The sequence below is a fragment of the Gorilla gorilla genome, chromosome 5 (assembly GCF_029281585.2).
Source record: "Gorilla gorilla gorilla isolate KB3781 chromosome 5, NHGRI_mGorGor1-v2.1_pri, whole genome shotgun sequence".
NCBI classification, from domain to species: Eukaryota; Metazoa; Chordata; class Mammalia; order Primates; family Hominidae; genus Gorilla; species Gorilla gorilla.
This window is the reverse complement of record NC_073229.2, coordinates 189,972,910-189,985,526: the sequence shown is the minus strand read 5'-3', so window position 1 is coordinate 189,985,526 and position 12,617 is coordinate 189,972,910. Positions and strand designations below refer to the sequence as shown.

At 52.2% G+C, this 12,617-nt stretch overlaps 1 protein-coding gene across 3 annotated transcripts in view; it reads left to right on the top strand.

The window, feature by feature from the left end:
• Positions 1-4,190: 4,190 nt before the first annotated feature.
• The window catches only part of PDE10A (phosphodiesterase 10A), a 332,525-nt gene continuing 324,098 nt past the window's right edge, over positions 4,191-12,617 (top strand). Inside the window, exon 1 of one of the 3 annotated variants that reach the window (XM_031012517.3) lies at positions 4,191-5,489. In XM_031012517.3, the coding sequence (XP_030868377.2) occupies positions 4,622-5,489 (868 nt within the window). In that variant the 5' untranslated portion in view covers positions 4,191-4,621. Of the gene's footprint in view, positions 5,490-5,533; positions 12,614-12,617 lie in introns of those variants that run through there. The other 2 variants (XM_055391784.2, XM_055391783.2) reach the window with 2 other exon arrangements.

Here is a 12,617-nt window from a genome sequence, read left to right as displayed (position 1 = left end):
TATACTGGTTTTTACTTGCTTTAAAACATAATGTGATAATACAACTGCAATTTGTTTTACAATTAATTGGTTGGAATTAATAAAAATAATTTAAGGGAGTGAAGGATAAAAGACTACAAATTGGGTTCAGGGTATGCTGCTTGGGTAATGCGTGCACCAAAATCTCACAAATCACCACCATAGAACTTACTCATGCAACCCCCACCTGTTTCCCAAAAACCAATGGAAATAAAAAATAAATAAAAACAATTTAATTGAAACTGAAGATCTAGGAATATTAGTGGCAGCTAAAGTTGTTTTTATCATCTTGGTCTGTTTTCAAGGCTGTCCTCTATGAAGTATTGACTTTCATAATATTTTTAAAACCAGAATTATAATGGCCTTTTATTTTAGGTTTGACTATAACAACACTGTAAGAAGCTATCCCTTACTTTGGTCAAGATGTCTTAACATCAATAGTAATGGAAATTTGTAATCAGCTGGCATTCAGGTGACAGGAAGGCCAGCAATTATTGAGTGCCTATTGTGTGCTGGCCTTCATTAAAGGCTATGAATAGTTGGAGAGGCAGTCTCCCTGATGTCAAGCTGTTTAAAATGGAGCTGTCAATGCAAATTACATGCGCATTAACTTTCTTAACAAGAGACTTACCCCAACATGTGGATATGTGCAGATAAAGTACATAAGTTCCAGGAGTCTAGACAACAAAGCTATGATGAATTGGGGATGAGAAAAATTGAATGAGGTTTCCTGGAAATACAAACTAAAGACTTGCAGGGAGGGACTGCGGGGATGGGGGGCCGGGAGGATGTGAATAAATGCCTGGAAGCTGAACTCCATTTTAATGACACCAGGTAGTAAATAAAGTATCCTATTAGAATGGAGAGAGTTTGTGTGATATGACACATCACACCTGAATGACATTTACATTAATTTGCTAGCTATTAAATGGAAAAAGTCTGACATGTAAAACGCACATAATTTTATTGAACTTGGGAACAATAGACACTTGCTTATGATTTATTTTGCTATGCATTTTAAATAAGTTACAAAAATTAAAATCACGGTAAAGGGAACGTGCATTTTGGTAGACATCTGTATAAGTAGATGAGTTTAACATTTAGTTTTCTTTGCTTTTATATATTCATAAAGAAAGGTTATTATTTAAAAAAGGAAACAGGGTTTTCAAGAATCAATGATGTGAAATTTACAACTGTAAGCACTAATATCCACAGTTGTAAACTAAAATCAGTTAAGACACAGATTTGCATATTTACCAAAAAGTTCATAAAATATTAACCATGTTAGTTACAAACCTAGCTCTTAGGTTATTAAAATGGGTGCATGGTTAAATTATCATGAAGAAATTTCATACTTTTTAAAGGAAAATCCTCATTTAAAAATTTCTTAGGCTGTACCTAGATGCATGTTTTTAAGAACATAAAATCCAAATTAACAATCAGGCAGGTATTATTTCCCCTATAAATAAATGTGAGGCATAAATACTAAAAGCAATATAGAATTAACTTGATTTAAAAATAACAACATATAGAAGAATGTTTGGAGAATTTAAATGTACTTATGGTTGTATAAGTCCACTAATGTAAAGTTTCATTAGCAATACAAAACTCTTGATTATTTTCCTTGGTAAAAGGCACAGACAAGTGTTTTATATTCTTTTAAAATGATGATCATCATTATTTTGGCACCTGGTGTTAACTACCCTCTTAATATTCTTTTAGTTTTTTTTTTTCTTTGCAACGTGGGCTTGGAATTTCCTCAGCTGAAAGTAAGGAAAATTGTTTATTTTACCAAGAGCACTGCAACATTGTGAATTTCTGCCATCGCTCTTCCTCTTCTCCTAATGACAGTATGCTTAAATTGAGCTATAGTATAATAACCTTTTGTCATGTAACTATATTGCAGTCTTTATGGGAACTATCAGAATGCAGTGTTCCCTCCGTTATGGGCCGGTGCGTTTATTCACAAAAGGTTTGGAGTAACAAAAGTGTAGTGTCACAGCCCTCTCCTCCTTCTGATATATCAGTAAAGAAACTCAAAGGGAAGGAAAGGAATCCGCAAGCAGCGCGTTCTCCAGGCGCAGCAGCACCTGAGCACGGGTGAGTGACAGACCCTGTATGTCTGCGCCTTTGTCATTAAAGTCTTCACCTAAGCAAAGTTCATGAAGAAAAGAAAGTGGCTGAATGCCTCTGAGACTTACAGTAACAAACGTGCACACCAGTATGAAGGAGGGAGATCATGTATGAAAATTTCAGAGCTAATCAGTAAACTCCATCCTCAAGTTGTTTTCTTTTCCGTTGTTATGCTTTGTGATTTTTAATTTGTCCAGGAAAACGTCCCTTCCAGCAAGCACTTGGAGAAAAGGACGAAAGGTAAACAGGAGGTTGATTCTGGGAAAGGGTTAATGAAAATTTTAAAGTTTGCCTCCTGATTTAATAAGGACTCCCAGGACAAATATTTGGGGTTTCCCACCCTGTCTCCTGCGCCCGCAAGGGGGCTTATGGGCAAGTTAAATGTATATTTTCTTGGAACTGAAAAATAGATTTAGTAACTCCAAAATGCAAATAAAGAAACTTAAATGACAAGGAGAAACAATTTTGCGTGTAAAGGAATAAACAATAAACACTTGAGGAGAAACTCGACTTCCCTAAATGTGTGGGCAGCCCTCAGACCCTTGCTGCCTGGTCCAGTCGCGAAAGCACAAACTCCGGACTCGCAGTAAAGTAACCGGACTGGACTCTGCACGGCCGGAGAAGCGTCAAGCCGGGAGGCTGCCGGCAGCCTGGCTCAACCACTGTAGTTTTTTCTTTGCCGAAAAAAATCAGAAACAAGGGCAGCGCCCCTAAGGTAAGAGTCACAGGAATCATTTTCTTCTTCCACAAATGTAGGGATTCTGACCTAGTGAGTGCCAAGTCTGATGCCCGTTACACGCGACACTCAGAATCCGCCCGGCAATCGCGGAGACGTCTGCGGACTTTACTGGGGGAGGGGAGCCCCAGCATGTCCTTCGCATCCCAACTGCTCAGCTTGGTGCAAATACAAAAGTGTTATTTTCCATTGTGGGGAGTTTGGATGGGAGTTGGGGAAAGCATTGACTAGTGAGGAATCTGGAGCACGCTTCAAAATAAACATGTGAAACTGGATAGAAAGGAGAAAACGTGGAGGGCGAGAAATGGCCCCGGGACCTGGCGCACACCGGGAGCCCAGGGCCCTGGGTCAGCCTAGTTGCTGCACTGTAGCGCACACCTGGCGCTTGGGTGACCGTTTTGCCCTTCGTGAAAGCTGAGCTTTGGCGCGTGTGCTCCACTCCGGGGAAGGTGACCTCGTCCAGGCAGTCCGGACAGCCCGTGCCACCGTGGAACAGCACAGCCACCGCCCCTCCTCGGACCCAGCGCGCCATGGTGGCCCCGCCGCGCGTGCCTGCCCAAACGCGGACACCTGTGCATCTGTGTGCGCTCTTGCGCTCCAACTTCCCCAAACTTCTGGCGGCTCCTAGTTCTGAGCGCCCATTGGGCGGCTCATTTCCCTTCAGTGGCAACTGCCTGGATTCATGGCTACGGAAGGGGGTGGGGGTGTCCAAGAGAGCCGCATATGGCAAGGCGGTCTCAGGGTTTGGGGCAATGATCGCACAGTCTTGCTCATTTTTGGCCACAGTTTGCCCTTTCCGTTCTCTAACCCCAACCAAGGCAAACCGGGCTTGTGCACACGAAGTTCGTTTTAAAGCGAGTATCCGAAAGGGAGTCCTGGGGAGGAACCGTATTTCAAACCCTAGTTTATGGGAAACACTGCGAGTTGATTTAAACTCCAACCAAAGGTCCGAGTTGGAACTCTCTCCCGGGAACTCTGACTGAGCACAGCTGGGTCGGAGCTGCTGGCCCGCTACCAGGAGGATTCCCTGGCTCGGGCAACGGGCAGGCCGACGTGGCTCGCCCAGCAGCGCACAGCTGGAGCAGCTGCAGGACTCAGGATTTAGAATCCGAAACACCGGACCCAGATGTGACAAGGCAGGGCAGAGACGCAGCGGTTGCTCTGTCCGCCCGCCCCGGCCCCGGGTGCAGGCGGCGCACAGAGGATCACTCGGGTGCGGGAGCCTGGCGCAGGGGCCGAGTCCCGCGGGGCGCGCTACGTGGGCGCGGAAGGCGGCGGCGGCGTGGGGAGCGCCTGCTCCGCCAGTGGGCGTCTTCTGCCGCCGCCGCCACCACCGCCTCCACGGGCAGCGGCACTGCGGCGCTTTTCTGCGCTGCTTTCGAGCAGCCGCGGAGGCTCAACCGCCGGAGCGCGCACACACCACGCCACGCCTGCAGGGAGGGTCTCCGCCGTCCCTCGCCCCGGCCCGGGAGGACGCCGATTGTGCGCGCCTGAGGGTAGCCAGGCGCCGTCGCCGGGGCCTGGCCCCCAGGCCCGGGTCCTCCCGCTACCCAAGCCGAGCACAATGTGAAGACTAGACTGGGAGGGAAGCCGAAGACCGGAGAGGAGGACCAGGCAGCGGTTCGGGCGGCCGGCAGGGGTGGGCAGGTCCTGCGGGGGCGGAGCCCACCGAGCCCCGGCCCGCCGCGCCCCTCCCGCCCGCGGCCTGCCCCCTCCGCGGCCCGGGGAGGAACCATGGCCAGCCTCGAGGAGCCTCTTGCTCCCCGCCCCCAGGGTCCCCTGCCAGCGGCCGGGGACGAGCCGGGCTGCGGCCCCGGCAAACTCCGCCCGGAACCCCGGCTCAGCGCGGCCGGCGGGGGGAGCGCGGCGGGCCCGGGCCCGGCCCCCGAGTGGCCTGGCCGTGGCCGGGCGGAGCGCGCCGCGCCCCCGCGCCCGCCCCCCTCCTCCGCAGGCCGCCCCAGCACCGCTGGGGGCCCCGGCGCCCTCTCTGCGCGCGGCGGCGGCTGCGGCTGGGTCGCGGCCCGCGCTCCCTTGGCGCTCGCCTTCTCCTCCCGGGTCCCCTCCTCCTCTCCATCTTTCTTTTACTTCTGGCCGCCGCCCCCCCCGCCCCCTCCCTCTTTTCTCCCCTCCTCATCTGCCTTTCACCTCCCCGTGCGTCTCCCAGGAAGGGAGGGCGCAGCGGCGGCGGCGGCGGCGGGAGGAGGCGGCGATGCTGGCGGAGGAGGAGGAGGAGGAGGACAAGAGGCAGCTCCCTTGAGCGTCCCCACCAGCAGTAGTCACCGCGGCGGCGGTGGCAGCGGCGGCGGGCGGCGGCGGCTCTTCCTCTCGCCTGCGCTCCAGGGCTTGCTGCTTCCAGCCCGTGCCGGTCCCCGGCCGCCGCCGCCGCCCCGGCTCCCCCTTGGCCAGGCCGCCCGCCGCGCGGGCTCCCCCGGCTTCCCCGGCGCCGGCCCAGGCGGCGGCGGCCAAACTCCGCGGCGTCCCCAGGGCGCCAGCTTCGCCCTCGCCGCCGCGGCCGCGCTGCTCTTCGGCTCCGACATGGAAGATGGACCTTCTAATAATGCGAGCTGCTTCCGAAGGCTGACCGAGTGCTTCCTGAGCCCCAGTAAGTGGCCTGCTCCCCGTTCCCCGGAGGTGGGGCGGCTCCTCATCCCCTGGGGGCAGGTGGGGGGCTTGGACTGCTGGGTGGGAAGCGGGTGTCGAGCGAGGTGCCCGTGTCCGGGCGTGGAGCGCCCAGGGGGCTTCTCTGGAGGGGCAGGAGCCGGTGCCCCTGGCGGAGCGCGGGAGCGTTCGGCCGCGCAGGGACGCCGGGGTTTCGCAGGCTCCGCGAGCGCTCGGGGGAAGGGCGGCTCGGGAGGGCGGCGGGAGCTTGGACATTGCGAGCGGGACCTGCCGCCTGCTTCTCCGCCCCTCGTGCCGTTTCTGGCCACACTTCGTCCGGCGCGTATTTATACTCAACTTTGTGACCACTTAGGTTCCTCCCTCTTGAGCCTGTGGCCACTTGGCTGGAGCAGATGCGCTTCCTTCCACTTGGGGGTCCAGCCCACTGGGTCCCTGTAGCCGGGGTGAGGGAGGCCAGGGCCTCAGAACCCCGCGCTTCCAACTGTGATGGCACCGCCGTTCTCCAGGACTCGGAGTGGGCGCCCGGCCTCCCACCCCGCGCAATGACCGGCATCCAGAGCATGGACTGGCGGGGTGGAAACGGTTGCACCTCCACCCAGGGGACGCACCCCCACCCCGGGCCGCGTCCTGTTGGTCCCGGGCTTCTCTGGGGTCCGGGCTGGTAGAGAAAAGGGAAGGACAATAGGTCGCTAGGGTGGAAGAGAAAGGCGCCGCCGCCTCCGACTCGCAGGATGCGCCCCCGGGCCCACTGTGGCGTGGCCACTCCTCCTCGCCACCCGCGGGCGCGGGGCTGAGAGCGCGCTGAGGCAGAGGTGGCAGAAAGGCATGTCACGGGGGTGGGGGACAAGATTGAGCAGAAAAGTCAAGGCAGGGGTTCGCTAGAAGGAACCAGGCAGGCGGGAGACAGTGAGGAAAGAGGAGGCGCCCGGTGCGCAGAGGAGGGGGGCGTCGCGGTCGCGGATGGAGGGGGAGCAGGGTGAGGACGGGAAGACCGCGGCGGGGCCGGGTAGGAGCACCTCCGGGTCCGGGAGGTCGCGCCCATGGGCCCCCGGCCGACTCCGGCGCCAGTCGGGGCGGGTGCGGCTTCCCGCGGCCCAGAGCGCGGCTCCGGAGCCACCGTCCACCGCGTGTGCACCCGAGCCTTTGTCTGCGCCTCGCTCCGGAGCCGCGTTTCCGCGGCGCCTTCTCTGGGCCGACGCTCTTCCAGGATTGCTGTTTCGGTTTCCCGCTCCCAACTGCGGCTCATTCCCAGGCTTTGGCCGACCCGGGTCTCCAGGGCACCCGAGGTTGAGCCCCTCCCTGCGGCCAAAGCTGCTCCGGGCTCACCGCCCGCTCAGGCACCTCTGGGGTGCAGCCCCCGGGCTGGCGAGCTTATTCGCGCCGGGATCGGCCGCTCCTTGCAACCCCGCTTCCCGGGCACAGGCAAGTCCACGGCGGCCGCGTGGTCAGCGGCCTCTGGTACACCCGTGCGGGCTCCGGCTAGCGAGTCGCTGCTTGCACTTGATTGGCTAGCGGGGCGCGGGCCCAATGCTCCCGAAGTCCTCTGACCCCTAAGTCCTCCCCCAGGTGTCTGCCTCCCACCCCTGCTGCAGTCTAGGTGGGGAAGGGGTGTGGAGATGGGTGTGCATGGACAGAGCATGTGGCCTTTTCTGTTGGCCAGAGATGTGGTCAGTAGAAGCACTTTTCCCTACTGAAGTGCCCTTTGGCCACGCATTGAAGGTGGTAGAGGATGGGGCCCCACCAGTTCTCCCGGGGTGTTGGCATCAGCCATAGGCCTGGTCTAGGACTGGGGTTCCTCCTGGTCCCCTATCTGGTGGGCTTGTGAATTCTTTCTTAAAAAAATAAACATTTATTTTTCTCAGTTGACCTTTGATTTGGGGTAGGGGTTGAAGAACGCTCTATCTTGCAGTGACAAGCTGCTCTGGGGGAAAGGTGGTGCTACTGAGGCACGGGATTGTAGGCTTTTGGAAAAAGCCCGCGGTCCTGAAATGATGGGGCTTCTGTTGGTGCTGCTGAAACTGCTGTTGGTTCGTGTGTTCAGGGCCCTTCTGGATGTTGTGAAGGGGAAGAAAGATCGCAGCTCTGGATAGAGGGTGGAGTCCTCTCGGGATTCCTAGCAGGCTCTCCCTTTAGGAACACAATACCTGGAGAGGAGAAGGGTCTACTCTGCAGAAAGGCCCAGCTAGGAGAAGCTGGTGCATCAGAGAAACCAGACTCATCAGGGAACACTCAAGAAAGGCCCCCTCGCCCCACACCCTGCCCTGAGCAGTAGCTTTGGCCTTGAACAGGAGCAAAAGGTTAGGACAGTCTTATTTGGGACATGACTGAGGTAGTAAACAAGAAGATACTTTTAAACAAAATTATCAGACCCACTTCACTCAAGCTTGGGAAGGGGATAGATTATTAAAAGAGAGTAGCCAATTTCTGCTCTGACACTCTTATCTCTACCTTTTGGGTCTTTGTTTCTGTCTGTTGCTGCATGACGAGCCACTGGTCTGAATTGCTAAAGTACCGAAGTTTGACAGATTTTTCTGATATGTATCATTTAAAAAATCAGTCTTTTGAAAAAGAATTTCTAGATTCTGTAAAAATTTAAAAATGGCCAAATGCATACAAATGTGTCTAATTGTTGAGTGTCATTCCTTTTTTTTCTTTCAGTTTGATCTTCTGTTGGTCTGATATGCAAGTTGTCACGTAAAGGCTGTTTTGTCCAATTACTGTTTGTATGAATGCTGGTTTTATTTTTATTACCATCGAAAGCAAATCATGTGTAGAGGGTATGATATGCCAGCTCCGCTTCTGTCCATTTTAGCTCTGCGTTTTGGCTCTTCACACTGACCGGCTGGTTCCCTCACTCATGCACCGAACAACACTTAGTAAGAGCTACCGCCAGGACCCAGGCCCCAGAGACAGAAAGAAAGAAAGAAGCCTAGTAGAAGCTACGAAGCTGCTGTGGGAGCTTCCCACTCTGCCATCCAGTAATAGAGACAGAGTCCACTAGAAGCAGGTTTGACGTTAATGCCCAGGGGTCAGTGGCCACCATGCCCAGTGCCCTTACTCTGCCCTTATCAGGCCATTGCTGACTTCACCTCATCACCTGCCATCTGCCTCTAGTTGCTGATCTCTGGCCTCCTCCTCAAGCACCCAGCTTCATACTTTCTTGTGAGCAAAGTTGCCATCGGAGTAGGAAAAACTCTTGTGCCTAGAGAGCCCAGTGTTTGCTTGTGCAATGGAGAGCGGAGAAGTCACGTGGGACAGACCAGTGTGAGTGGCATTTGGTCTTCCAGAAAAGATAACATAGGTTGTCTGCGCTGGTGATCAGTGTGGCTGCCCTGATGTAACACGGCTGCAGGGCGTGCAGAGATCAGGAACTCTGAGGCACGCCTGTGGATAAGGAGAACAGTCAGAAGCCACAAATACGCCCGCACCTCTCTCTGTTTGTGTTTCCCTGGTTAGCTACTCTGATGACATAAAGAGATACAGACAAAGGAAAACCCCGGCTGGTCAAGGAGGATACTGAGAAAGTTAGCAAAATAAGATGGGAAAAAAATGGTGAATGCAGACTGCGGCTAGCTTCAGACTACAGTTGATTGCCAAATATTCAAAACAGGAGATGTGTATGCTCCCAGGAATTGTGGAGTTTAAATGTGCTCCACACTCATCAGTAACCACTCTTACTGTTTCTTGAGACATAAGATACTGTGTGGCCGACACTTGAACAAACTGAGATAAATATGATCTCTTTTAAGAGCAAATGTGTTTAACACGTACAAACTACACTAGACTCGCCATTAACTTCTGTTTGTGGGCTCAGGGAGACTGAGGTTGCAGAATGCGAGAACAACACTCAGCAGTGGAAATGGGTCTAAATCAGCCAACAGCTAACTCACAGATACTTGTTGAGTATCTACTGAGTGTAAATTGTTTGAGGGAGATTAAAATAATGATAACAGGTCCCCCAAAGGACTTGAAATATAGCTATGGACACCTACAAAAATGACCAGCAAAGCAAGGCATGACTTCTTCCGGCAGAGCCAGGGTGTGGACGTGAGTGTCACAGTCCTCCGTGGAAGGGTGACCTATTTTTTGGTAAGGAAATCAGAATGGACTTAAGGCCAAAGGGCAGAGCTGTTTAAACTGGTGGGATTCTTTAGGTTATTAATACTTACTTTCAAGAAATTGCACTTTTAATTTTGAGAAACCTGCATGAGAAAATTCAAATGAGAAGCAGAAGAAACATTAGAAGATGGTGTCATCTGCTATCTCAATCAGTATATTAGTCTTAGATCATTTCTGCACGTAAAACTTTTTCCACTCCAATAGGGAAAAAACTCAGTGCAATAGTCAGTCAAGCAAATATTAGGATTTTGTTTACTATACAGCAGGTTAAACATAGTGTGGTGCACATTTCACCAACGAATACATTGTTAATTTTTGTTTGTTTCGAAACAGCTGATGCAATCTGAGAGAAAAAATAATTTTCATGTAAAATGAATATTTTCCCTTAAAAGGAAAACTCTTAGTTGTAATTCAAAACATTTTAATTTCCTTTTAAAATGTAAATTAGGCTCCTCCAGCTGATCATTTCTCTAAGTCTGTCTAAAGGAAAACTCCACAGTGACAGAGGAACTCAAAATCTTGCAAGGAAATCAGAAGGTATCCAGTACTCTTGTGTTCTTTGTAGCACTCACCACTTGCTGAAATTATCTTGCTCACTTACTGGCTTATCAGTTTATTGCCTGCTTTCCCTCTCTGGAAAGGAAGCTCCATGAGAGCCTGAGGGCAGTGTCATTTTTGGTTGTTTCCCTGAGACTGTTCACAGTGGCTGACACACATAGAGAAGGTACTCAAATACTTCTGTTGGAAATTCAAAGATGAAAGCCAAAATAAATCTAAACAGAACAAAACATGGTGCCTGTCTTCAAGAAACCTAGACATCGATGAGCACTCTTTGAAAGCTTCCTTTGTATGAGCCTCTGTTCTATGGACTCAGGATTCCGAGGTGTATGAGACAAAATCAGTTATTTCGAGGAGCACACAGATCACAGAAGAGACGGACAAGAGTTCACAGACACGCTCACCCACAGACAGGCTGTAGGGCACTCTGCAGACAGTGAGAACCAGACGGCCTCTGACTGGGAGGTCCTGGAAAGGTTTCACAAGGTGTGAAGAGGCAGTGCCTTAGCTTTGCGAGAAGCCTGGGAAGGACCTTCTGAGGCCAAGGGAAAGGGATCTTCTGAGGTTGCAGGGTGGAAAACAGCCTGGACAGGTGGTAGGTTGGGGACCCGGGTGATAAGACAGGAGAGAGGATTATTTAGGCTAAGCTAAGGATACTTTACAATGACCCCTCAGATGAGTGTATAGAAACAGCTATGGAAGACAGGTAGAAAGAATCCCCTCTGTGCTGGAGCTGGGATTCTGTGTGACTGGAGGGAGAGGGCTGATCTTGGTGGCAGAGTCCTCGGCACATGAGAAGAGGTAGGAGCTGGACCAGAGATGGGGCCATGCACATGAATGGTCGGGAGAGATACAAGCAGGAGGTAGCAGTTAATAGTCACACATCCGGGTGGCTGGTTGGATAAGGCAGGAGACATCTGACTCCTTAGTTTCTGGATTGGAAAGGTGTGTGTGTGTGTGTGTGTGTGTGTGTGAGAGAGAGAGAGAGAGAGAGAGAGAGAGTTGGGGTTGGAATGGGAGTAGTTCCATGCCCAGAGAAAAGAGATAACAGAATGGGAAGTATGAGAATTGAGCCCCTACTATGTGTTAAGCAGCCTCCTTGGTAGTAGGGATCATCTCTGCTTGTATGGTGCCCGCACTCTGGTGGTGCAGACAAGAACCAGCCAGGGAAACAAAAAATACCAAGAGAGCTGCACAGCGAATGCACACGGAGAGTGGCCTGTGCAGCTGTGTGGCTCCTTGCCTTGTTCCGTGCAGGTCTCTCTTCACAGGGGCAGTAGAAATGCCCTCTGAGTGACAAGGTATCGTCAGCCATGCAGTTATCGGGGGAAAAGCACCCTAGGCAGAGGGGGCTCACAAGGCAGAGGAGTGGGGTGACGGCCATGCTGCTGGAGCTGAGCCCACCAGGCAGTGGCACGTGAGGTGGCAAATGGGCCGGATGAAGGCTTTGTCAGTCAGAGGAAAAAACTGCAGTTTACTCCGCATGAAAGCAGAGGCTTTGGGGAGGTTTTGAGCAGTGGGTGATCCATGGTTTATGATCTCAGAAGCTCATTCTGGCTGCAGTTTGGTGAATGAATCAAGGGAGATGTCGTGGATACAGGGAGTCCATGGAGGCTACTGTCATAGTCAAGACAAGAGCAATGGTAACTTGGATCACGGCGATGATGGTAGAAGCGAAATGCCGCGGTGGTTCAGGAGGTGTTTGGAGGTGGCGTGTATAAGACCTGCAGGTGGGTTGGATATGGGGAAGTCTAGGGAGAGAGAGGAATCAAGAATCCATGCCTGGGTTTTTGGCTGGAAAGATTGGGTAAATGGTGAGGCTGTTCACTGGGATTGGGATGGGAAGCCTGGAGGAGGAACACGTGGGGTGCGCAAGGAATCAGGCGTGGCGTTTGGTGGTGTTCAGTCTGAGATGCATGTGCTAGGAAGGCAGTTGGATAAACAAAGCCTGGGAGGATTTGATCCAAAGGATCGTTCAAGACTGCAGCATAGAAACTGCAGTCACGGCATCTAAAATCATGGGATTGGATGCCCCCAAGGACAGTATATAGATGCCTCAGTGACATTTTGACTCTGAGGGAAATACAGACGGAGTTGGTTAATCAACCATAGCTGGGTGCAGTGTAAGTGCCTGGCTGAAGTTTGACACGCGAACGGACGGCCCTCTGGAATTCTGTGCTATGAGCCGGAGTAGAAAGAGAGATTTGGACTCTGCAACACCAAGGTAGTCGTTGAAGCCACAGTCGTGAATGGAGACCAGGAGTGAATAGTGGGAGTGAGCAGAAGTCGGAGGATAGGACAGAAGAAGGCAGAGCCATGGAGCACCCTGGAGAGGTGTGACCCGGCGAGATCCTGACATGGAAGGTAGCACGGCCTGGAGTTCAGAAGCGGAGCCTCAACAGGGAAGAAGCCAGATGCTCCAGAGAGCAGGTGA